Source organism: Anser brachyrhynchus (assembly GCF_964034855.1).
Source record: "Anser brachyrhynchus genome assembly, chromosome: 7".
Taxonomy (NCBI): Eukaryota; Metazoa; Chordata; class Aves; order Anseriformes; family Anatidae; genus Anser; species Anser brachyrhynchus.
The window spans coordinates 12,972,538-12,996,217 of NC_137701.1; the positions used below are offsets into that span (position 1 = coordinate 12,972,538).

General features: G+C 52.8%; 1 protein-coding gene across 16 annotated transcripts in view; it reads left to right on the top strand.

Moving 5' to 3' along the window:
* Positions 1-23,680, top strand: part of PCBP3 (poly(rC) binding protein 3) — a 49,715-nt gene that overhangs the window by 8,081 nt on the left and 17,954 nt on the right. For 9 of the 16 annotated variants that reach the window (XM_080598712.1, XM_080598711.1, XM_080598708.1 and 6 more), the window contains exons 3-11: positions 41-121; positions 835-939; positions 16,812-16,883; positions 16,984-17,007; positions 17,767-17,799; positions 18,517-18,633; positions 18,982-19,113; positions 19,424-19,573; positions 22,168-22,242. In XM_080598712.1, coding sequence (XP_080454838.1) covers positions 874-939; positions 16,812-16,883; positions 16,984-17,007; positions 17,767-17,799; positions 18,517-18,633; positions 18,982-19,113; positions 19,424-19,573; positions 22,168-22,242 — 669 coding nt within the window. In that variant the 5' untranslated portion in view covers positions 41-121; positions 835-873. The remainder of the gene's footprint in view (positions 1-40; positions 122-834; positions 940-16,811; positions 16,884-16,983; positions 17,008-17,766; positions 17,800-18,516; positions 18,634-18,981; positions 19,114-19,423; positions 19,574-22,167; positions 22,243-23,680) is intronic. The other 7 variants (XM_080598702.1, XM_080598714.1, XM_080598704.1 and 4 more) reach the window with 2 other exon arrangements.

The following is a 23,680-nucleotide window of genomic DNA, read 5'->3' on the forward strand; positions in this document are numbered from 1 at the left end:
AGGGGTGCGCGGGGTCCTGAGGTGTCACGCTCTCTTCCAGGTGCTCCCCTGCTGCCCGCGCTGCTGACCCCCAGCCCTCTGCCCCACAGCCCCCCTGCCGGCTGCTGCTGCTCCTCCAACGGTGAGTCGCACCCCGACACTGCTGCTGGGAGGGCTTTGCTGGTGGCTTCCATCCGCCGGGAACGCTCAGGCACTGGGGCAGTTTCCATCCGCAAAGCTGTCGGTGCCCTGGTGCGTTCGGAGCAGCCCCAAGCTCCAGAAACAAATGGGGGCTGCAGCTCGCCTGTCCCGCTGCTCAAAGAGCATTTTGGGCAGTGGAGAGGTTTTTCTGCCCTCTGGCACTCAGCTTATTAACTGCTCAGGCCGCTCGATTGATTGTATTGACGGGTAGTGCATGCCCCAGTTAACTTATTGGGAGCAGCAGCGAAAATGAAGCAATAAAAATAACCCTGTGCCCACGTCGCCGAAACGTGTGGGACAGCTTCCCTTGCCTTTGTGGTTTGATTTCTGGAGGAAGCAGAGCCCTGACCCCCGTGGGGGCACCTGCTGGGGTCCTGCTCCTCCACCTAGCTCTTCTGATGCCTTCAGGTTGGTGGCTGCTGGGGCAGGACCTGCCCGAGCGGGCTCTGAGTACATGTAGGCTGGGCTTTGCTGCCTGCCCCACAAACCACCTGAAGGTGGTGCTCCCAGTCTGGGTGGCGAGAGAAGCCCCCCAGCTCACCCTGTGGGGCCGGGTGCTGTGTTTTAGCCCGATCCCCATCCCCCTGCTCGTTGGGCTGGGGCTGCGCGCCCCCCTCGCACCATGCCTGACCTCTCCCATGCCTGGCCCCACAGGCTCCCGCCGCGGCCCCTGGCTCCTGCTCCGTGCTCAGCATGCCCCTATCTGGTGGACCCGGACCTGCTGAGGAATCGCTCTGGAGCTCGAGGCCAGCCTGCAGGGTAAGGTAAGGCACGCTCGGCCCCTTTCCAGGTCTTTGCATCTGTACCGTCAGCGCATGGAGCCCCTGACCGGCCCTGTGGCCACAGAGGTCTCCCGTCCTGCTGCCTCTACCCCTGTTGCACTTGGCTGCTCGCTTTCTGACATGTTGGTCATACAGCTAAAGGGCTAAGCTGGGAAGAGCAGAGATGGAGTCATGTTCATCAGCCACTCTGCTTTTGTTACTAAAATAGATCTGCTTTGGCCTGAGGCAGTCATGTTGTCCCAGGCATTGACTATTGCAAATGGATGGCAGGGCAACATTTTCCATTAGTAAAGAGGAGGTCGTGCATCTCTTGGTGAGAAGACAGCCCCATAAAGCAGAAATGCTGTAGCATCTGACAAACCCACCTCTCTCCTCTCCTTTTCCTGATAAAAGTGCCCAGGTCACTAACGGGGATTAGCACACATGCTGTTTTCTGCACGCAAAACCCCAGGAGACATCTGCCAGAGCAGTGCTTCGTATCTGCAAAAAGGTGTCAGGTTTGGAATAAGTGGACAAAATGTTAGGAGGATTTCTCAGGGGAGCTGTAGGCGACCCACTAAGACGCAACTGGGGCAGAATTTGCCCGAAAAGGGCTCTATCTCTTCCCCACTTGGGGGCATCCCCCGAGCACAGGGAAGGGCTCCCCACAGCCAACGCCAAGGAAAACCAGGGCACGTCCTCGCTGGACTGCGTGTCCAGCCTGGGACCAAGCCCCCAGACTGTTCTCCCACAAGCTTTCATGGCCCCAGTCTGTCTGGCATGTGCAGTTTATCCTCTGGCCTTAGTGAAGACATTTTTCTGCAATAAGTGGCTGTTAAGGCATCATTTGGATGAACATCATGGCATCCTGCAGCTCCCACCTCCTCCAGGAAGGTCTCCAGCCTTGCTTTTCTGCCTTCCCACCCTCCCTGCCAGAAATCCCATCCCCTCTGCCAGGACTGTGCCACAGCCCCAGTGTGGCATCCACGAGCAGGAGAGGAGCCTGGTGCAAGACAGAAACCGTGGCTTTTGTTTTTTTTAAAGAATGTAGCTGCTGAAAAGCAGGAAAAGGTGGAACAGTGTTTCATCCTTTAAATTTGGAGGTGCTACCTCTTTTTTGGCAACACTGTAGGTACTGGGGAAACCTGAAAGAGGGGCTCCTTCCTGGGGGGACCAGTTGGCACTGAGAATTGGCTGCTGTTCTACCTTGCATTTGGGCAGTGTTGGTACCGGGGCAGAGCTGCCCAGGAGCTGGCAAGGTGCTCCCATAGAGGTGTCCGTGCTGGCAAAGGGAAGAGCTGGCCACAGCGTGGCATGAGGCTGGCTGATGGCAAACGATTTCCCAGTTTGACCCTTCTGCTTAATCTAAAGTTGAAGGTGAACCGGCAGAGCTGACGGCATTGATCCGGGCCGCAGGCGACCAGCGCCGTGCCCCGCGGAGGGCTTGGCCGCCGTCGCGTGGTCCCTCTCGCACTGCTTTTTCCCTGCCCTCCCCTTCACGCCTTTCCAAAGCCATCCATCAGAGCTCGGCACCACGCCGCTGACCTTGCTGGGAGCCAGGGGCACGGTGTCCGCCAGCCGCTCCAGCCGTGGCAGGAAAGGCTTCAGTGGGGGCCATGCCAACGTCCTGCCTAGCTGCCACGGATGCAGGAGCCGAGTGGCCACTCCGGGTGCCAGGGAGCAGGTTTCTTGTAGGTGGGGGAATTTTCTGTTGGGCTGGTGGCCGTGTGACACCTGAGGGTCTGGGTGTCGTAACAGGCAAGCAAGGAATTCGTGGTGTTTGGTTTGGTTGCGGAGCATAACGTGGCTGGAAGCATCTTCACGCTGCTCTTGGAGGAGCCTTCAGGTAAAATGCCGTACGAACCAGAAAAGTGCGTGCCTTTGACACACTGGGAAATAAAACATGAGCATAGCTTGGAAACCTAGAGCTTGCCTTAGCTAATACATAGAAAGTGCTTTTCTGGGGGAAAGAAAGATGATGCATCTTCCCTCAGCATCTTCCTTGCTTTAGCCGTGGATTTCCTGCAGCTGAAAACAACAAACCATTTTAATCTAAGTATTGCTTGTTCTGATCTTTTAATCCAGCTTGCTTTCTATCAGCAGAGCAGCCTAAAATCATTTCTCTGCCTGCCTGCCTATTATATAATTATTCAGCAGATTACCCGGGGCCAGATGTGGCTGGGCACTGCCGAGGAGGGTGAGGGGGCCGTGAAGGAGCACTGTGGGGCTAGGTGGGAGGCAAGCTGGCTGCTTTGGGCCGAGTAGTCTGCATCCGAGTACACAATAGCAAGGAAGGTTATCCCTCAGCTCATGTTGGGGTAAGAGGTCCTGTTGTCTGGCTGGAGAAGTGTGACCCTCTGAGCCAGGCAGGATTTCAGTCAAAACCCTACTGAACTGATGCCTCTGTCCTCGTGCACAGCATCATTCTGGGGAACAGCCACGGCCAAGAACCAGCGGCTGGGTGGGACGTGGTGGTGACACCAGGATGGGTTGGAGGTGGTCAGAGCTGTGCTTCCTCACCAGAGTCTGATTTCAGATGGCTCCTCGAGGAGCCTTAGGTCTCACCTGCAGACAATAAGGTCTCGAGCCCTTGGGCAGGAGGGTGGTTGGGGTCAGCTACTTTGCAGAAGCAACATCGCTAAAATTCAAGTGTTGATGCCAGAGGTGGGTTCACTCGGGGGCTTCCATTTGCAGTGGTGGTGGACAGTTGTATCATTGGCATAAGACAGCATAGTTGAAGGATTTGTCAGGTGGGACTCAGATTGCAATCAAATGCAGCTTCTGACTGGCCCAAACTATGGGCTTGAGCCAATAGGAAAAACAACAGTATGTCTTGGGCTCCAGAAATTCCTTTTCTCCTCCTCAAAATGAGCGTCCTGACTCCAGTGGGCTGGTGCAGAAGAACAGCACCTAATTTAAATGTATGAACCAGAAAACCTAGAAGCAAAAGGAACTCAACATTTCATTTTCTCCAGTCAGGCAGAAGAAAGAAGCTCCAGTGCTGCTCAGTCAGCTCACGGACCTCGGGGCATGCCCAGGGCCCACATTCCCTTGGAGCCTGGCTGCATGAGGCCAGGGGGACCCGTGGTTATGGAGGGAAGGCCAGGAGATCCTTAGCCCGTGAACCACAGCTGTCTTGTCCAGGGTGGCTCAGAGCTGCTTCCCTCAGGGAAGCACTTAGCTGGGGCAAGGCAGCGTGTCTTGTGTTGCTCTGTGGGGCCTCGGGGATCCCTCTGGGGTACCTGAGGATTGGGATGGTTTTTAGGTTTGGAGGCATTTGTGGGGGAGACTTTGAAGTGTTCTTTGAGCCTGGTGTGGCCATGTGGTGGTGGGAGCCCCACCTGGAGTGTGCAGTACTCCATCTACCAGGCACCGAGCCTCTTGGTCCTTCTTCCAACGCAGCTGTTAGAGCTGACCCTCTGCCTCCAAGGCAGGAGGTGCGTTGGCTCTCGGCCTAGGAGGGGTCCGGAGCAGTGCAGGGACACGAGGTGGTATTTTTTTTGGCTATGAAACGGTTATCACGCATCCCTTTCGTCGGAGGCTCGGGGAGTGGATGTGCCAGCTGAGATCCGGGGTCCGCAGTCAGGGTTTCAACCTGGTCCTACCATCACTGCTTCCTGCCACGAGCTGGCTGTTTTAATTGCCAGCCGCCAAACGTGTGCTGCTGAACATGCTCCTCCCTCCCACAGGCACCATCCCTGGCCCATACCCTGCCCAAACGGCTCCAAATTTCCCCATGTACACAAGCAGAGCCCCAGCACCCATCTCGTACCGGAGCTCCTTTCCCCTTCATGTTGAAAGCGCTGTCTGGCTTGTTCTCATCGCCTCGAGGCAACCTGATTTGCTCAGTGGCCTTTAAAAAAAATAATAAAAAAAAAAAAATCAAAGCCCACTGAAATGACAAAAGCATCGGTGGTGGGTGCATCCCCCTCTCCGGCAATCCAAGGGATTTGGGAGAAAATAGGTCACGTGCTCCCCATCCCGTGCCACGTGGCTGCCATCCCAGGGCCAATGAGGTTCGGAGCCCTCTGCGCTGTACAGCAAAAGATCACTGGGATTTTTTTCCCCGTAGCATTTTTCATCCTTTCCAAACGTGAAAAGAGTGGCCATCTGTGCGGACCCGTCACGCAAAATCAGCGCTAAAGCGGCTCTTTGGAGAAGGTAAGAAGATTTAAGAGATTGTGTTGGTGGAAGTCCACCTGCCGTGTGCAACTTTTCCCACAGATGAAAATTAGTGAAGAATCATGAAATGAGTGAGGTATGGAGCTCCAGTGTGGCTTAAAAGAGCCTTGAACCCTTAAGAAGGCTCTTAAGCGAATCTCGTAAGCAAATCTCTTGAGTAGAGAAAATTAAACTCCATGTTGGACGGAGGTGAGACCATGGGAGAAAGAGGTGTGCGAGCAAGGTAGTTAGCTTAAGTTAATGGCTGCTCCTCAAGTCTCCTATAAAATACTTGTTTTTGCAGAATTGTCATTCTTTGTAATAGAGTGCTCTTTATTTTTGTGAAATTCAATTTCACCTTCATCTTGCGGCTAATGCTAAAAGATCGTATCGCAGGGTAGGGAAGCGCCTATCTCTGCATTAGCTGGAATATCCAGCCATCCCTCATCTGTGTGATTAACAGTGCGCGCTTTGGACAGCGTTGTTTATGTATGTGCGCGGGGTGGGAAAAGCAGAAATCAAATTGGCTTAAAGAAATTGATGCTGGAGTAACATAGATGTTGATCACGTCTTGGTTTGGCAATGTAATAACACCTCCAAATCTATTTGATTAAAATTTTACATTTTGGTTCTATTTCCATGATTTTTTTTCTCCTGAACTGAGGAAATGCACTGAAATTTGATTTGGGAATAGGAACGCCTTTTATCGAGAGGCTCGCTCTTTTCCTTTAAATTTTTGTCTTCAGATAACCATTTTACTTATGGTAGCTACATTTTTGATACCATTGCATTTTTCCTGTTACGTTTTATTTGGTTAAAATATTTCTTTATAAATATTAAAGTGAGCTATTAGTTTCAAAGGTTATGGAGGACTTAAATGCTGTTGAAATCAATCCCCAAATATCATATCCTTATTATAAAGGGAAAATGTTCTCAAGATGTATTTGTCTTGTAATCTGAGTTTTCTGGGATAATGTGGTTTTAATGTGAACCATATTAGAAAATCTCATTTTATTACTCGGAAGTCACGTCCAGCTTAAAAATAAACCAGAAACAGTGGATGAAGGACATTGTGCTTAAGTTTCCATACAGTGATTGACCTTTGTTTTGACAGATGCAAAGGCAGATGCTAGCCTGAGTTTTGATACAGAAACCCAACCCTGGAAAACTGCAGTTTTACATAATATTTGGGGTTTCATTTTTAAGTCCAAAATAATTCAGTGACATTTTTGGAGCTCTTAATCTCAGACTTTTCCCCTCTCTTATGGATTAATTTGTATAAACATTTTTATTATTCCCAGCTATAAAGGCAAATTTTAAGGTCTTTCTTCCTGAGTAACAAATCTCAGAGATGTTCCTTTAATCCAGCTGAATTAAAGGACGTTTCTTTCTGAAGAAAACAGATCACTTTGGGGGGAAAAACTTTGCTGATCAAGAACAAGATATTTTTTTTAAGTTGATTTAGGATTATTTTAATGTCCGTATCTGCCTTCAATATGCCTTAAAGAGTCCGTGGGATTTTGGTGAGGAGGACCAGAAAATGTGAACACTGCCGCAATCAGCGGTGCGCTTTGTGCGGATCAGACCTAGCAGACCCTGTCCTCTGCTGCGTGCAGAGATTTGGGGTGGAAGCAGAGGGCTCCTGGGCGCCTGCACGGACAGACGGCGCTGACACCTTGCAGGAAGCTCCACCAGGTGGTCACCACCGATGCTTCACGTCCTGGTGGTCCTCATCTGTCCCGTGGTGGAGATGTGGGACAACTGTTCTGAGGCGACAAGATAATTACTTTTTTCTTCCCTGCTCGGGGAGCAGCGTTTGCTGCGTGGGAAGGGGAGCAGGCATGGTGCCCTTGGGGCTCATGGTGCCACGGGTTTGAGCCTCAGCCCAGTCCCACCACTGGTGGGGCATTTGTATCCCCGCTCCCCTGGTGGCTCAAACGCTTCCCCATGGGGCGAGGGCTGTCCCCATCCCCGCAGCTTGCTTTTCTGCCTCTCACTGAATGCACCCGTCCTAGTGCTTGTGATCGTGCATGCGCTCGCATCTGTCTTAATTTATGTTATTCAGGCTTTGCTAAATGAGTAAATGGTAAGGCGCAGGGCACCAGACCGGCCATGCCAGGGCCAGGGAGGGACACTTTGGGGACGGGGTGGTCATGGCCACCTCCCCAGCAGCCCTGCTCCCCAGCCCAGCCAATGTACCGGTTTCCTCAATGTTTGGACCCGAGGTTACAGAGGACCTAGCGCGGGGAGAAGGAGAGAGGAAAACACGGCTCTCCTTGATCGTAATCAAGGCTGAGGTTTAGCTGAAGTGAAAACAGATCGGGAGTGACAGTTTTGGAGCCTGCTGTCAGGGTCTGAGCATGGCGCGGCAGCGATCCACCCCCGGCTGCCCAGGGCCACCCTCCTCCCTTTCCTCCTCCTCCTCCTCACCGGCGAGCGCAGGACGGAGCCGTGCAGCCGGGCTGCATCCACCGCAGGCACGGCACATCTCACGCCCGGGGCTGGTGGCACGGCTGCCGGCTTTGTCACATGCCAGGGCAGTGCTGGGTGGGCCACAGCTCTGTCACGCACTGAGCACGGCCACATTCTCCAGCCCCGTGCAAATCGGTGCGGGAGAAGAAAGGGTGTGTTCAGTGCTGCATCCCGACAGGTCGGCTCTGTCCTGGCTGAGCGGTGCTGGGCTGCTTCACCGAGGACAGGGAGAGACTCTGAGGGCTCTCTCCTCTCTGCCCACTCCCAAAGAGCATCTCCTTCGGCCACATGTCCAGTTCCTTGCCCAGAAGCCAGAGCATCTCTGGCCACAGTGGAGGACATGGGTTTGGGTTTGCTGAGAGCCAGCACCATGGAGGTATTGAAGCTCTGGATCCAGCCCTGAACCTGGTCAGTGTGGTCAACACAGCAAGCTCCCCGCCTGTGTTGACCTGCTGCCTCCTGCCACCCTGTGTGTTCCAGGTCAGTCTGACTGTCCGTCTGTCAGCGCCTGGACAGACAGACCCCTCCAGGGCAGCCCTCGCGCTGCAAGCCTTGTCCCTATTTCCAGGGATTAGAGAGAGAAATGGAGCTGGGATGAGATGAGGCAGTAGATTGCTGTGCTAGCAGGATGAAGAGATTTGTGGGCTGCCCCCAGATCAGTAGATTGAAAACGGAGAGAAATTATTGGGATGCTGCTGCCTGTGGGATTAAAGCCAGCACGGCCAGCAGGCTCTGGCAGAGGGGAGTGAGGGGGGGCACGGATCAGGGGTGCAGGATGCCTGCTGCTCTGCGTGCAGCTGGGAGCTGCGGGGAGGTGCTGCATCATCATCTGTCTCAGAGGATGCACTGGAAGCAGATGCACCCCATCCCCAATTTTCTGGGATTTTCAGCGCAGCATGGCAGGCTGAGATGGAGAGAGGGGGACGGGGATGGGAGGTCACCTTCTTGGTGGCTAGATCCAGTGAAACGCATGATGGGCTTTACTGCGGCTCTGCAGCAGCGGTGTAGAAAAGGTTTTGTGCTGGTTGAGTCCGTTTGTCATTTCCAGCTTTGGACTCAGCTATCCCCTCAAGGCTACACGCGGTCCCCGGCACAGCAGTGGGATGAATGTGCCTCTTGCTTTCTGCCGGTGGCTCCGGAGGTGATCTCCTCTCAGCTGCCCCTCTGTTTTCCTGGCTGCTGGAGGACAAGCTGTGTGTCCTCGAGTTCTGCACAGCACCACGTGGCCTCTCCTCCTTTGCAATCACCCATCATGGGCCTACGGCCATGAGTGTCCTCTTCTGAGTGTCCTTTGGCCTTCTCCCGAAAAAAAGGCATGTAAAAGATGGCACATAGGGGACTGCAATTTGATAACCTCACCCTGCGGTCTCTGGACGGTTGTGTTTCCAATGTTGGCTGCTGTGGCATCCTTTATTGAGGAAGGGGCCCTCGAGAGCTGGTGCACGTCCCCAGCGGAGCATCGCTGTGGTGCCTGTGCTGGGCAGCTCTCTTGCATGGCAGGACTGCAGGAGAAGGAGTGTGCTGGACCAAAGTGGTGTGTGTGCAAAAGCATTGCCATGAATGCCTGCTTCCTAGCATCGCACTGAATATAACCATTAAAAAAATGCTGTTCTGGGCTGATTTCTGCTTGACGAAGCATAGGCATGAGACAAGTCATTCTCCTTGATCATGAACGTTGACTATATCATCTATGGGGCAGTGGGGCCTGGTGCCAGACCGAAGGCAGTGCAAGGCCCCTGTGGGGTGTGTGTGCTGGAGGGACCCTCCAGGATGGGTCAGGTGGATCAAATCGCGTGGCTGCTCTCCGGAGACCACTACATAGCCTGGTCATAGCATCTCCCAGCGTGAGGCAGCATCTCCTCGCTCCCTTTCCTTACCTGGGGCAAAAAAAAGGCTAAATAAGATGCATCCCTGCAGATGCAGGGCAGACTGCCCTTGGGCACAGCACATGGCTGTCCTGTCTGTAAGGAAGCTCTTTTCTAGCACTTGGCCTGAATCTCCCTGGCTGCACGTAATCCCCTCAGTCATGACCATTGGCCTGCCTCCCCCAACTTCTTCCCCTGTTTCCTGGCCCGAGGGGGCTGGAGTTGCTCTCTGTGGCTGGATCTCCCATGAAGACCCACCTCATCGTTCCTGGTTTTCTTCTGCTGGTCCTGAACTTGCCTCCAGCTGGGGCTTTGCCCCTCTGCACAGGCTCACCTCGGGGCTGCGTGTGGCAGACGCCTGCAGAGATGCAGGTGACCACCCTGGCTCCTGCCATGCCATGTGAGTTTCTCCCTTCCCTGGTGGCTCTGGCCAGGCACCAGTGCAGGCGGTCACCTTCCTTATCACAGGAGATTTTATTTTCTCAGCATGTGGGGTCTCGAGTCCACCCAGCACCCGAAGTCTCACAGGACGCTCTTGGTCACTGGGCAGTAATAAAGCCAACTGGGTAGTGCAAAGAGCACTGGCTTATCTCCTCACGGGCTGAAATCTCTGGTGTACTTAACGGTTTAACCTTCACCAATAGTACTTTTTTTTTTTCCTGGCAAATCATTCCAAAAGCAACTAACAGGGGGAATTAGAAGCGACAGAACTAAAGCGCGTTGTTCCCACCTACCCACTCCCCCCAGCCTGACAGAAGGCTTTCGTTCGGTACAAATGAAACAAATTCATCGAAGACCCATTATCATACCATCTCTCAGCTTGTTGAGATGGTGGTTTCACAGGTTCAAGTCTCTCATTTTGCTCAGGGCCCCACTATCAGTGAGCTCTGAAACCAGCCAGAGGGCTGGGGGGTTCTGTGCTGCACAGGGACCTCTGGTAGCCTGCTCCCACTACGCTGAATTTCCCTCACTGGTGTGTGTCTAGCCTCTGCTTGCAACACAGGAGCAGCTCGCATGAGTGAATGGAACTTCTTTCTCTAACAGATGTCTCTGGATAGATGTAAGTGGCAGTACCTATTTCCCCTAAAACTGGTGATTTACTTAAACCTGTAAGTTTTATGTGTTCTGTGGTTGCATCCAGGCAAAAGACAGGTGCTGCAGTCCTTCTGGCCTGTTGCATGGGATGAAATTATTGTTGTCTCCTCATTTCATGCAAGATTTTCATCCTGGGGTGACCGGTAGGAAAAAGCTGATGCTTCCTTCGCTGTCCTTCGCACCAAAGGTTACTGTAATGGCATAGGCATTGCAACCAAACCAGTACTTCTGTTTGGATCAGGCTTGCATCAGAGACCATGGATATTAACTCTGACTAGAGTGAGGGGGTCCAATTCTGATTTTGTGTGTGACTTCACATCCATGCACCACCCGTGCCAGGGTTCCACTTCTGTGGGAAGCTGCTGCTGGTGTGCGTTAACTGCTGAGGTTTGGTGTGGTAGGATGAAGCAGATGGTGCCCAGCAGATAAGCAAGGGGTCCTCCTGGATGTCCCTGCCAGGTTTCCAGTGCCCACTGGCAGGAGCCAGGGCTCAGTGCTTCTCTTAGTGGTAGAGACTCACCAGCTTTCCTCGCCTGGGACAAGTCTCTGCTGGGGGTATGTGATGCTGCATTTCTCTTCCTCTTGGTATACCAATCAGGTCAGAAATCACTCTGAAATGCATGAAATTTAGAGTAAGAATCATTTCAAAAGAGAGGTGATGTGAAAATCACTAGGGAGGGTTTGTACGTTGTACAGACCGTCTCTTCTGTTTCCTTCTCAAAAAATGGAAGAGGTGGTGTTCAAGAGTCCAGCTCTGCCACGGGAGCTGGCTCAGGAACACCACCAAAAACATACAGTTTTACGTGGGTTCAGCAGAAGGGGACACTCACGCAGGATAAACAGCCTTTGGGCTGGTCTGAGAGCAGGGAAGAGTATTTGGTTGGGATGCAGCTGAGCCCACAGCGGGACGGCGGGGCTGGGGCCATGGCCATCACCCAGGGGTGTCTGCACCAGATGGTTCTGGGCTTTGGCTAACACCAATGTCTAGAGGCAATATCTATCTCTGGAGGGTCACCCAGTGTGAACAGCCAGCCCTGCTCTCTGGAGGGTGAAGGATATGGGGAGCAAGTTGTGCTGGCTTGAAGGGAGGTAAGAAGTGGTTAGGAAATGGAGAGGAGCTCCCCAGAGTTACAGCTAGCAAAGAATTTGGCAGCAGGAGTTAGAAAACAACCAGAGGCACTGAGGCTGCAGGAGAAGCTGTTTGCGGTGATGGCGCTGACACCGAATTCACGGGCAGAGGAGCCAGAAGAGGGGAGGGAGGGAGGGAGCAGCGGGACCAGAGGAAGGAACATTTGCATCCCTGCAGTAGCAATTGAGGTAATTGACGTAGAGGTGAGTAAGGCTGGAAGAGCCCCATGGTGCACGTGTGCAGGGAGGGGAAGGCAGGTTGTAATTGCTCATCAGCAGCCAAGGAGTAACATCGTGGGCCATGAGCAGACACACATCGCCTGGAGCAGAGCGAGGGAATGGGAGCAGGTGACCAAGAATGCAGTGTCCAGAAATGCCTGCTGTGAGGGCAAGAGCAGGGAGATTCATCTCCTGAAATGCTTGGTAAGACCAAGGGCAGGTGAGAAGCTGGGAAGCTATGGCTGATGTACCAAGCCACAGTGGCAGCATCTTTTTTTTTTTTTCTTTTTTTTTGGTTAGAGTTTTCTAACATATTTTCACTGGAGCTGGTGAGTGGAGGAAACATTAATCAAAATGACTCCTGTTTGTGGAAACTGTTAGCAGCTGTGAATGCAGCTTTATTCCAAAACAATGCCAGTAGCTGATGCATTTCCGTTTGGAGCCTGGGTTCAACTGAGTACTAGACTTTGGTTTTCTCCCACATCAATTTTTATCCTTGCTCCTTCCATCCCCAGTCTGATCCGGCCAGACTGTATTGTCGTCATAATCCCAAGTTTGCTGCATCGCGCTGCCCCCAGCTGCTAAAACGCAATGCTGAAAATCACCGGATTAGGTCTTAATGGGAGGATCAAGCTGCAGGGAGATGAGTGGGGAGAAAGCTCCTGCTTAAGCAAGTGGACGAAGTGGACAAGCAGATCTCAGGAAAGCAAGCTAAAAAGCATAAAAAAGTCAGAAAAACAGTGTCTTTCTTGAGCTCACTTCTGCCTGCTTTTCTCTACATGTACGGCTTGGCTTTCAGTTCCCAAGTGTCAGAAAATGCTGGTCTGAGTTTTAGGACACAGGTATTGAGAGGTCAGAGGTTTTTAAACATTTCCTCCCTCATGCTGGAAAATGTATTCAAGTTATGGACTTTCTGGTCAAGATGTTAATTCCCAACACGAAACTTGGCCAATGCATTAGAAATATGGGCCTTGATGTAGATTACTGTGGTGTGCTGAAGGGCCCTGGGTCTTTAATGCTTGGCGTCCAGCTGGTGGGACTCTTGAAGCACCAAGAGACCATGAAACACGTTGTATGTTCTTCAGGTTGGCATTGCCTTTGAGCAACCACCAAGATGCTCCAGAGCAGGATCTCCATGTGGTCCCTGGGCAGGTGGCATCTCCTCCACGTGCAGACCAGTGCCGTGGCCACCCTGTGCTTTGCCTGCATGCATCTGCAAAGGCTCTTGGTCAATGGGGCTCCAAGGTTTTGGAGTTTGGGTGGCAGCCTGGACTGAACAAACCCATCAGGAAGGGGTGGTTTTCTGGAAGCCATGCAATGGGTGACGGGGATGATAGGGATTTTTTGAGTTTTACTTGGCAGTGCCTGTGAATTTTCCATCTAGACCTTTCATGGAGGGGGCGGGTTGTGCGTGTGGGATGTTTTTGCACCGAATTGTCCTCTCTGTTTGTTTTCAGACAGCTTGAGCAAAACATTGCTGTCCCCCAGAATAAAGACCTAGATAAAGCTGTGAAATTTGATCTCCGTAACACTGATGAGAATATTCCATGATGGAATCTGGAAAAGAAACTTTACCTTATGCATCTGACTTCTGGCAGGACCTGGTCCCAGAGGCACAAAAGTGACTTCAGTGCAGATTACCCAAGCGTATTTTCTGTTTGTTCTGTGGTTTTCTCGTCTAGCTTGGAAGATGGGTTTGAGAACAGACTTGAAAAAAAGGTGTCCGCTTAGGGCAAGGGTAGTTTTACTCACCTGTGGCCTTCATAGATCCCTGGAAATAAGCAAGAAACACTGTACCATTGCAAAGAAGGAGCACGGGAAGGAAAACACCTGCAAACCCCCTGACGCAAAGAGAAGAAGAGTTAGTGCTGAGGAGCATGGGCCCTAGCCAGAGCAGGGACCCCTTGACCTGAAAGGCTGGGAGGAGAGCCCCCCACCCCAGCTCTGGCCCTGGGGTCTGCAGGCAGCAGCAGTGCCAGTGGTGGGCCTCCGCGGTGGGCCCCGTTTGTGAGAGCCAAAGCCACCCCCTCCGACAGGCCGGCTGCTGCTCCTGCGCCTCGGGGACAGGGGGCTGCCAGGGGGAGCTGCCCCAGCGCCGGCAGCAGGGGCCAGCTCCCACTTGGAAGCAGGCTGGAGAATAAAGCCCAGCCCAGGGCTCAGCCGCCCCCCGTCTGCTGCTTCACATGCTGTGTCTGTCCTGCAAGGGGGCTGGGACGTGAAGCAACCATGAACAAGGTCATGGTCTTTAATTAATTAAATTAAATTAAATAATTACATTAATACACAGTGTTCAGACTTTTCATAATAATTAGATTTTACTCGATCTTGAAGGACATCTCAATATTTGCGAGGTGTATCAGCAAGCATAAAGGCAAGAGCACTAAATTAGGCAATTGATCCGACCTCCAAAAAAACTAGCACAGAGAAAGGTCAGATTGTGTCTGGGGGGGGGCAGGAGGCCTCCTGCTGCTCTAGGTTTCAATTTTCCTCCTTTTCTTGCTTGGTCACTGGTGCATGAGCTGTTTTTTAGCCAATGAGAATTCCTGATAGGTTAAGAAAAATGCCTGGAATTTAATAGATTTATTTATTAAAACCAAAGGAGGGGGGAAGAACGAGGTTGTTCTGAGTGTTGATGATGCCTTCTCTAAGCACTCTTCCAAAACGCAGATGGATTTAAAAACCCTTATTTCATTCTGCAGTGGGGTCATCCTTTAGAATAATGTTCAGGGACAGATCAGCGTTGGGTGTGCCTTCCATTTTGGGGCCAAACCCAGCTCTTCCATCTCATGGTGCCACATCCTTGACCTCTGCAGGACTGCACCTACTCTGCGCAGGGCTGGGCTCTTTGTCTGCTTTATCCGTCAGACTGCACGTAATGGTGTCCTCAGGGCTTTTGGGTGGAAGGACAAAGAAGCAATTTTGAGGATGCCATGAGCTAGGCAGAGCTTGTTGGCCCTGTGAAGAGGAAGGGTCCTAGGAGATGAGTCTCTTTGGGCTGAGAATACTCTGAAATGCTCAAAATGGCGTTAGGGGGAGATTTTTTTCTCAGCACTTTGTCCGTGAAGAATGAACAACGTTGCGGGGGAGGGAAGGGGGGACACACGTACAGAATAAATGCCCCTGCTCTATTGTTCCCATCATTTCTACTGCGTTTATGAACTCACATATAAAAGACTTACCTTTCACTAGTATGATTAAGAAAAGGCCAATGTAGCTTTCCCGCTCACTGGAGCATGAAGCGTGTTTAATTTAATAATGCTGATAAATCTTAAAGCCAGGAGCATTTGGCTAACACATGACCCACTTTTTCAATCAATTGGAAACATTTACATAACAGCCAGCTTCGGGGTCCCTCATGTGAGGGATGGGGAGCAAGGGGCGGCAGATGCAGCAGTAGTTAGTGGCTACGCTACAGGGCGTTTGGTGAAGGCAAAGCGGCAAATTTGGTGCACCCGTGGTGGAAGTTGTCACCCACCTTTCCTGGGACTGCCAGCCCCTGCGCTGAGCAGCAGGGCCAGCACGGCGGTTCTCCCGGTCCCGACGGGTTTGTAACAAACCCATTTCCAGCGAGCTGCTGTCTTGTGGGACAGCATTGTCTCTCTGATCACCACAGTGTCTTTTTATCCATTTTGGGTTTGATAAGAACCTCTTAGAAGAGAGCACTTGCTGTCAAACCCATCTCCCGGCCATTTATGCACTGCTGCATATTTATACATCCCTACTGCCTCTTTGCATTAAAGTAATACTTGAGCACTGGTTTACCTCCCATTTTTTGGCCACATAAGTCCCCGTATGAGCAAAGGAAAATGCCAGATGCTTGTGACAGGGATGAAGAATCTCCCATCTGACATGTACTAAGGGATTAAATAACATGGAGGAGAATTGCTACAAATCTCGCAGCATTGCATGTAGGCGGATGCTGGCACTTTCCTCTGAGACAGAACCAGTCTCCCCACGCGGTAGGCTGTGGAGACATTTCATGTGCCTGGTCCTTGCTCAGAGATGCCACTAAGGAGCTGTCAGGAAAGGAGAGGGAGGATTTGTTGCCATGCTCTGATTTATTGTCCCCTGCCTCCAAAATTCCAGTGGCATTTTTCCCTCTAGAGGGCAGAGGAGGAAAAGGAGAGAATGTAAAGGGAAAGGAACATGTCAGCGCCTGGAAAACTGGCAGAGGTTTTGTTAGATAAATGCAAGGCGTGTATGGCTGGAAATGACACGTATTCCTCAGACACAGTGCCACCTCACAGACCTGGATGTTAAAAAAGAAGTTTGGTAATCAAGACACCATCTTGGTCCTTCCCTCTCCGTGCTCTTGGGATCTGATGGGTATTTCCCAGTAACTGAAGAGCTGGCTTTTACAAAACCCACTGGTCCAGATTTTCTGAGTGTCCATTCATGCTTGGAATGGTGAATTTTGTTTTGCTGGGTTGGTGTCCTGGGTCTTTTAAAGTCCCAACTCTGCAGTCGATCTTTGGCCAGGCTACTCCATCATGGGCTGGGCTGTAGGAGCTCCCTGCTCCTGCATCCACAGGCTGAGCTGGGCACAGCTTTGTTTTAGGCATCTGGCAATGCCACTTCAGGCAGTTGAGTCTTTGATCCTGCCATGGCTTTTGTGTGAAGGCGGTGGCCGAGCTGCAGCAGAGCTGCGGGTTGGTGCAGTGAGCACCGAGCCCACCTGCAGCCGTGCCCCTGCCCGTCAGGGCCTGTCCCATGCCACAGAAACATCCTGAGAAAACCTCTTGTGCTTGTGCTGATGGTTTCACTGCAGTCTGGGTCGGTGGAGAACGGGGTGGCGAAGCTGTGAGGAAGGACAGGCCTGTCCGAGCCATACCCATCCTTCCCCCTCTGCCCCCAGGTGATACGGCTGTGCTGCTGCCTCCTCCTGTGCTGGGGCTCCCCTCCCGCTAACGCCGTCTCCTGTCCCCGGTAGGAAATGGAGTCAAAGGTCTCCGAAGGCGGCCTGAACGTCACCCTCACCATCCGGCTGCTGATGCATGGCAAGGTAACGGCTCCCGGGAGGGGTGGCATCCTGGCTTCCTCTCCTGCCCGGGTTATCTTCACATCTTGCAGTGTCATTTATGCTGTGTTTGTTTTTTTTGTAGGAAGTCGGAAGCATCATTGGAAAGGTAAGGACATGTTTTAAATGTGTGTTTAGACACTGCCTGAATTGCCTGCAGCATTTACTGCCTCTGATAGGGTATATGCCAGTTACCTCATCCTCTAATGTCCCTTAAACGTTGGGTCAGTATGAACTGCATTTGTGTGACAGCAATGGCGAGATACCCACAGAGAGGTCAAAGACCGTTCCCCTAAAAAAGCAGCTTGTCTAGTACAACTTCTGGCTGCTTCACTGTGGTGATGAATAGGTGCTTGTCGTCGTGTTGCTTGGAAATGTAAATGAAACAGATTCATTAAGGAAAGTTAAGAAATGTGATGCAATACGGTTTATTTTTTTTCCTCTGAGGCTTCCAGGCACAATTTAGCTTGTGCAGAAAGCTTCATGAGGTGCTCTGCTTCGTGGTGCTTGACATGGTGGTTTGTAAAGTCCTGTCTATGTGGCATGGCTTTCTGGCCAGTTCCTGAGCTTTTCTGTGCAGTTTTCCTACTAAAAGGAAATTCAGAAAGGAAGGTGGAAGTTGCAGTTGTGCTGTTTTGTCTGATTCATGCCTTACAGACATGGGAGCAGGGCTACGAAGGGGTGGATGTGCCTGGAGCATCAGCTCTTCAGCCCACCCATCACATGGGGATGGAGGGCCCGGCACCATAGAGCTGCCCAAATATTTGGCTATGTGCTGCTGTGTATTATATGCATGTTTGAAAAGGTTGTTTTGAAGGTGAAAGTCTTGAGTTGCTAAGATGGCCTGTGTCTCTGCTTCTTGTTTCAGAAAGGAGAGACCGTGAAGAAGATGCGTGAGGAGGTGAGCAGCACAGATCCATAAAATAATTTGTAATAGAGGGGTGAGGAGTGGGAAGGACCAGCAGCACGCAGAACAATGGCCAGAGCTGTCCCGAAGGCTCGTTGCCCTGTGAGAGACGTGTGGCTGTGACACCACATTCAGCCTTCCTGCAAGGAGACCCAAGCTAGCTGTCCCCTGAGCTCTTTTGTCCAGCTTTATCCTTCCATACTCAAACTCCCATCACATTTAATGGGAATTTTCCAGAGCCTAGAGCTTGCTGCCAATGAAACAGTGAAATCTGGTCTCTTGTGAGATGCAGTTTGTCCAAGGTCTTTGTGCCTTTAGCTGCCAAAGAGTTACCAGATCTGTAAGCAGCACTCCTCTTTTTACAAGCAGTGATGCCACGAGCCAGGCTTGCCTTGATGGTATGGGTTTGCGTTGCAGTAAAAGACCCAAGGTGGGCGCTCGGAAGCCCTTTCTGAGGGTCAGGGTGAGGCAGGGCTGGAAGCACTGTGACAGGGCAGGGGGAGGACTTTCTAAGGTTAGATGGGATGTCTTCAGGTGGTGACCAGGAACCAAGTGAGTAATGTGCTCCTGGGGATCTCTGAGTTTCTACGGTTGCGTGCTGGGCCTTTCCAGGGCAGGCAGGATACAACCCAAAGAAAGGGCTGTGCCTCTAGCGCATCCCCCCCCAGTTTCCTGGCTGTGGCTGCTCCAGGGCTGCCCTTCTTTTTCCAGAGTGGGGCAAGAATCAACATCTCGGAGGGAAACTGCCCTGAGCGAATTGTGACCATCACTGGCCCCACCGACGCCATCTTCAAGGCTTTCGCCATGATCGCCTACAAATTTGAGGAGGTGAGAAATGTGAGCCCTTTGTCCCAGGAGGGCAGAGTACAAGGTTCTGCATCCAGCCGTGGTGACCCACCGGGCAAGCAGAGCTCAGGCGTGCCCACTGCTGGGGCCAGCAGTGCAGCTGGGTACCTCCAACACACGCATGCCTGGTTGGACTTGCTCAGCTGGTGCACAGCCTGGTCCCAAAGCCTTTTGGCTGGTCCAGGCATCTCTAAATGGGCAAGAACTGAGACCAGCCTGGGTCTGGAGGACGTGACCCCTCTTTACTAGCTCAGAGCATTTGGGTTGGGCTGGATGGCAGACATCTGGTTGGGGAACAAGGGCTGACGCGTTGTGCTCTTCCTTCCCAAGGACATAACCAACTCAATGAGCAACAGCACTGCTACCAGTAAACCTCCAGTGACGCTGCGACTGGTCGTGCCAGCTAGTCAGTGCGGCTCGCTGATTGGCAAAGGAGGCTCCAAGATCAAGGAAATCAGGGAGGTAAATCAGACCTGCCTTAGTTACTGCATGTAACCGCAGCTCCTCGGCACTGATCCGCAGCCAAGGGGGAATGGGAGCAGCCTTGGAAAGAGGGATCCTCATATGCTGGCATCATGTGCCAGGCACTTCCCAGGATGGTCCAGCTGACACAGGAGCAGCAGCATGGCTTTTGTCCCTCGGGACTTGCCGCATCCCCACTTGCACAGGGCTGCTGCAGCTCTCTGGGGGCACGTGGCATCGGAGCTGGAGCTGGCTGCAGGGAGAGGGGTTCAGCATCGGGATTGCTCCTTCTCTCTCTTTCTGTCTCCAGTCCACAGGTGCTCAGGTTCAAGTGGCGGGGGACATGCTGCCCAACTCCACGGAGCGGGCAGTGACAATCTCGGGGACACCCGACGCAATTATCCAGTGTGTCAAACAGATCTGTGTGGTGATGCTGGAGGTACAGTCTGTAACAAAGGGGGTAAAGTATATAGGATAAAACCCGACCAGCACCACAACAGCGCTGCGAGCTGTGGAGCGTGTCCTTGTCACTGTTCACCACGCATTAGCAGACCACTCTCATTTCCTGGTACCTTCGTTTGAAACCCACCCAGTGTGTTTTCCCCACTGTGTTCACACGTTATTTCTAGAGTGCCGAACCGGAAAGCTGTTGGGTGCCCGAAGGAGATGGTTTGTGTCACAGCACCAGGTGGTTTCAGGAGAGAGGGCTGCTGGAGGATACCAGGCAGGCTGGGAGGAGGTGGCCAGTGCATCTCCCACATTGGGCAGCTGAGAGAGTGCAGAGGGAAGGGAGCTGTGGGCATGCCTGCCAGCTTGAGCTCCTGTGAGGCAGAGGGGAGGAGGTAGTGAGGAAGGCTGGTGGAGAGCAGGGACCACAGAGCGCGTGGACCTGTGGTCAGGGTGCAGTTTTCTGGGAGAAATTCTCCCCAGATACTTTCTGCTGTGGAGCTATGCTGCCGTACAGGTGGCTTACTGGTGGGGCTGACTGCAGCCATGTGCCCCACATCCACGCCCGCAGCCTTGGAGAAGCTCCAGGAGGAGCCCACCACAGCCACGGCACAGTGACAGCCCCGCTCCTGGTGCCTCCCAGCAGCGGACAGGCATGGGCCCTCAGCTTTGCTGGGCAGCTCACACACCGCTGCCCCGTTGTGGCAAGGAGGAGCCTGTTTCACAGAATGACAGACTGGTCGAGATGAGGAGGGGCCTGCTCCAGCGGGGACACCCCGAGCAGGGTGCCCAGCCCCACGTCCCGGCGCCTCCCGAAGCTCCCCAAGGAGGAGACCCCACAGGCTCTGGGCAGCCTGTGCCAGGGCTGCGGCACCCGCCCAGCACAGAAGTGCTGCCTGGTGCTCAGAGGGAGCCTCCTGGGCTCCAGGCTGTGCCCAGGGCCTCTCGGCCTGGTGCTGGGTCATGTTTGCTGCTGCAGGAGTTTCACACAAGGACACCAAGGTCTGGTGGAGACAAGGCAACGCCAAACACAGGCAACTTCAGTTCAAGAGCAGCAATGTCCATGAACACATTACCAGCCGCTGCTGGTACTGATGCTCTCATGGACACGCTATGCTGTTAGGGGAGTGTGGATTTAGCCATGCAGTGGCTACAGGTTATTGTGGCAGAGGTGGGCTTGAGGTGATGCTCGCAGTGTGTGTTGTATGGTCTTGGGAGGTTGCTGTTTCCACCGACCAAAACAAGGGTTGCAGCTCCTCTATCTGGCTCAGCAATGTGAAAGAGAAAAAAAGCATTATTTTTTCTTGCAGTCCTAAGTCTAGCAAGTCCCCCAGCTTTAACAGTTTGCAGATATGCTCCTTGTAACGTTTATGTCTTAAGTTGTCTTACCACAAGAAATTCTTGCTCATCCCCTCCAAGATTTGTAATGCAGTAAAAGAAGAAGCAGGTTTGTGATTATACACGCTGTGCTTTGATCATGCAGCTTTCCTGCAGACTAGGACTAAGCGTGAAGATTTAAATATGACGCTTGGCTACAGATAGACAGAGAAGAACATAGAAGAAAATGACGAATTTTCTACAAGATAGTGTAATTTATATTGCCTATCCTTACGTATTAGTAGCAACTGAGCCATTTCACATGTGGTAGAATCAGAAGGCTTTTATCTGAAATCTCTCATGATCCCCAGAAATCTCCCAAGATCTCCTCTGTGGACTGTTAGTTGTGTTTAAGAGTAAACCAACGTTGAGAGAACCATGGTTAGGAGATTCCATGTGCCATGCCGAGGTCAGCGTGCGGGCTCCAGCTGCCGCCCATACCGATGGGGCACAGGAGGTCTCGATCGCAATGACAGCGCTTTGCAGTGCCTGCTGCGTGGCCAGCCCGGGCAGTGAGAAACAAAAGCAAGCCCCAGGGTTGCCACCGTGCCCACAGCAAGGAACACAAGAGGGGGCGGACAGCATCATCTGGGTGGGATGCTCAGTCTTGGCGTGTGCATGAGCCGTGCTCACGATGCCATGCAGCAGCTCCAGGTGTTTGGTGGGGCTGGGACAGGCTGCTGATACACGAGTGGAGTTGGACTCGACGGCCCTTGTGGGTCTCTTCGACTTGAGATATTCTCATCTGTTCCGACTCAAAGAAAGCCCTTGCATGGAGGAGGCTCGTGGCATCCGGAGACAGAAAGCCCAGCCCTTGTGCGCCTGGCATTGCAGTGACACACCGTGTCCCTCCCCATCTCCCTGCAACTTGAGGTGGGGGGATCTGAGGAGGATGTCGCAGACTGGCGTCAGCCTAGACCAGGAGGCATGGTCTGTGGAGAGCAGAGCAAAGGCAGGGGACACAGCAGAGGTCCAGGAAGTGTTTGAGAGTGCTGTGCGTTGGCAGGGAACTCCTCAGGGTGTCCTTCTTCTCCCGTTTAAATGCCCATTTCCCCCATGTCTTCCTGTACAGAAATGCTGTTTGCCTGGTGCGGGTGTTGCTGGCCGTGGCCCCGGAGGCACGGGGTGGAGGCCCGTGCTCCGTCGGGTGCTTTCTAACTCTCTTTTTGCCGCTGTTTCAGGAAAAGCTGTTCTAATGTTCTCTCTCCCTCTCCTTGTCCCTTTTCCTAGTCCCCACCAAAAGGTGCCACCATTCCCTACCGCCCAAAGCCCGCCTCCACCCCTGTCATTTTTGCAGGTGGTCAGGTAAGAGCCGACCCGCTTGCAGCCTCCACTGCCAACCTCAGCCTTTTACTGCAGCACCAGCCGCTGCCCGTTAGTGCACTCAGGTTTCTTGCCTTCTGACTTGCATGGTGTCATCCCATCCGTGTCACGCCGCGGCAGCTGGACCAAAAGCTTTTTGCAGAACTGCAGGCATGCTGGGGGTGGGGATGGGCCTGCGTGTCCTGTTTTCTGGCCTCTCCAGTCAAATTAAAGTGACTTTGCACGTTGCAAATCGCTCCCAGGTGGGCTGGGCTCCTCCCAGCCTCTCCAGGGCAGCCTCCAGGGGAGGGTCGTCCCCATTGCTGCCACGTGGCTGATCCGGTGCCACCAGCAGGGAACCCCCGCTGCAAGGACGTGGCTCATCTGTGTCCACTGGAGAGCCTGTATCACGTTGCCTTTGGAAATGTCATGCCATGGTAAAGCTGGCTAAATCAAGGCTTGTGGTGAAGATATGATATTTCTAGCAACCCTTGGAGGTGACAGCAGGTTTCAGTTTGCTCAACGGCCGTCAGCTCCCATGGCACATGCGTGCAACATATGCCATAAATCTACATGCAGCATGTGTGCCCGGTTGCTGATGCGTTTCTCAGTTAAGATAATGAACACTGAATTTCCTTAAAATGTGTCAGGAATGAGCTTAAATCCTGAAGAGCGCTGTCAGGTTGGTCCATTATCTGACCTGTGTCACCTGGTGCCAGCCATGGTCATCTCCTCCACCTGGACAGCCACCCTTAGTCCAGGAGAGGACTCAAGATGTGCTCAGTGTCCCCAGCCTGCACCCCCCCAGCAAGAGAAGGGTGCAAACCATGTGTGCGTGACACACGTCGGTTTTCCAGAGGAAGCAGCACCGGCACGTTGTTCATTGATCTCCCTATCTCCTGGCACATCTGGCTCCAGCTCTTTCTGCCTGGATTGGGACCCCCTAAATTTGCTCCCTCTCCCCCACGCCCAAGTGCTCTGAGTGCAGACATTGCAGCAGTTTTCTCTGCGTGAGCTACAGCTCGTGTGTTCTGAGCAGTGCCGTGCAAGCTATTTCATGTCCTCCCAGTCTGTAATAAGTAGCAGAAGGGCAAGCCCAAAGCGCAGGCTATTTCAAGCAGCGTGCTGAATTAGCATCTCATAGTCAGTGGGATGAGTGTCTCGTGTGGCCTGAGCAGCCACCCTGGGAAAGAGCTTTGGGTCCAGCTGTCTGTGAGCGGTATCCTCTGAAAAGGGAGAGTAAGGGGGCAGCGCCTCTCCTACTGCTGGGGCTTGGTGTCTCACACAGAGGCGGTGCCGCAGGAGGTGGCGAGTGCCTCGGGAAGCAGAGCTCTTCCCTGCCCACCCTGGGCGAGCCCCACGCATCCTCTGAGCCCTTGCAGCCCCTCATGGTTGGGGCTGGAGTGAGAGGCTTGAGATGCGTTTACCCAACATACCTCCC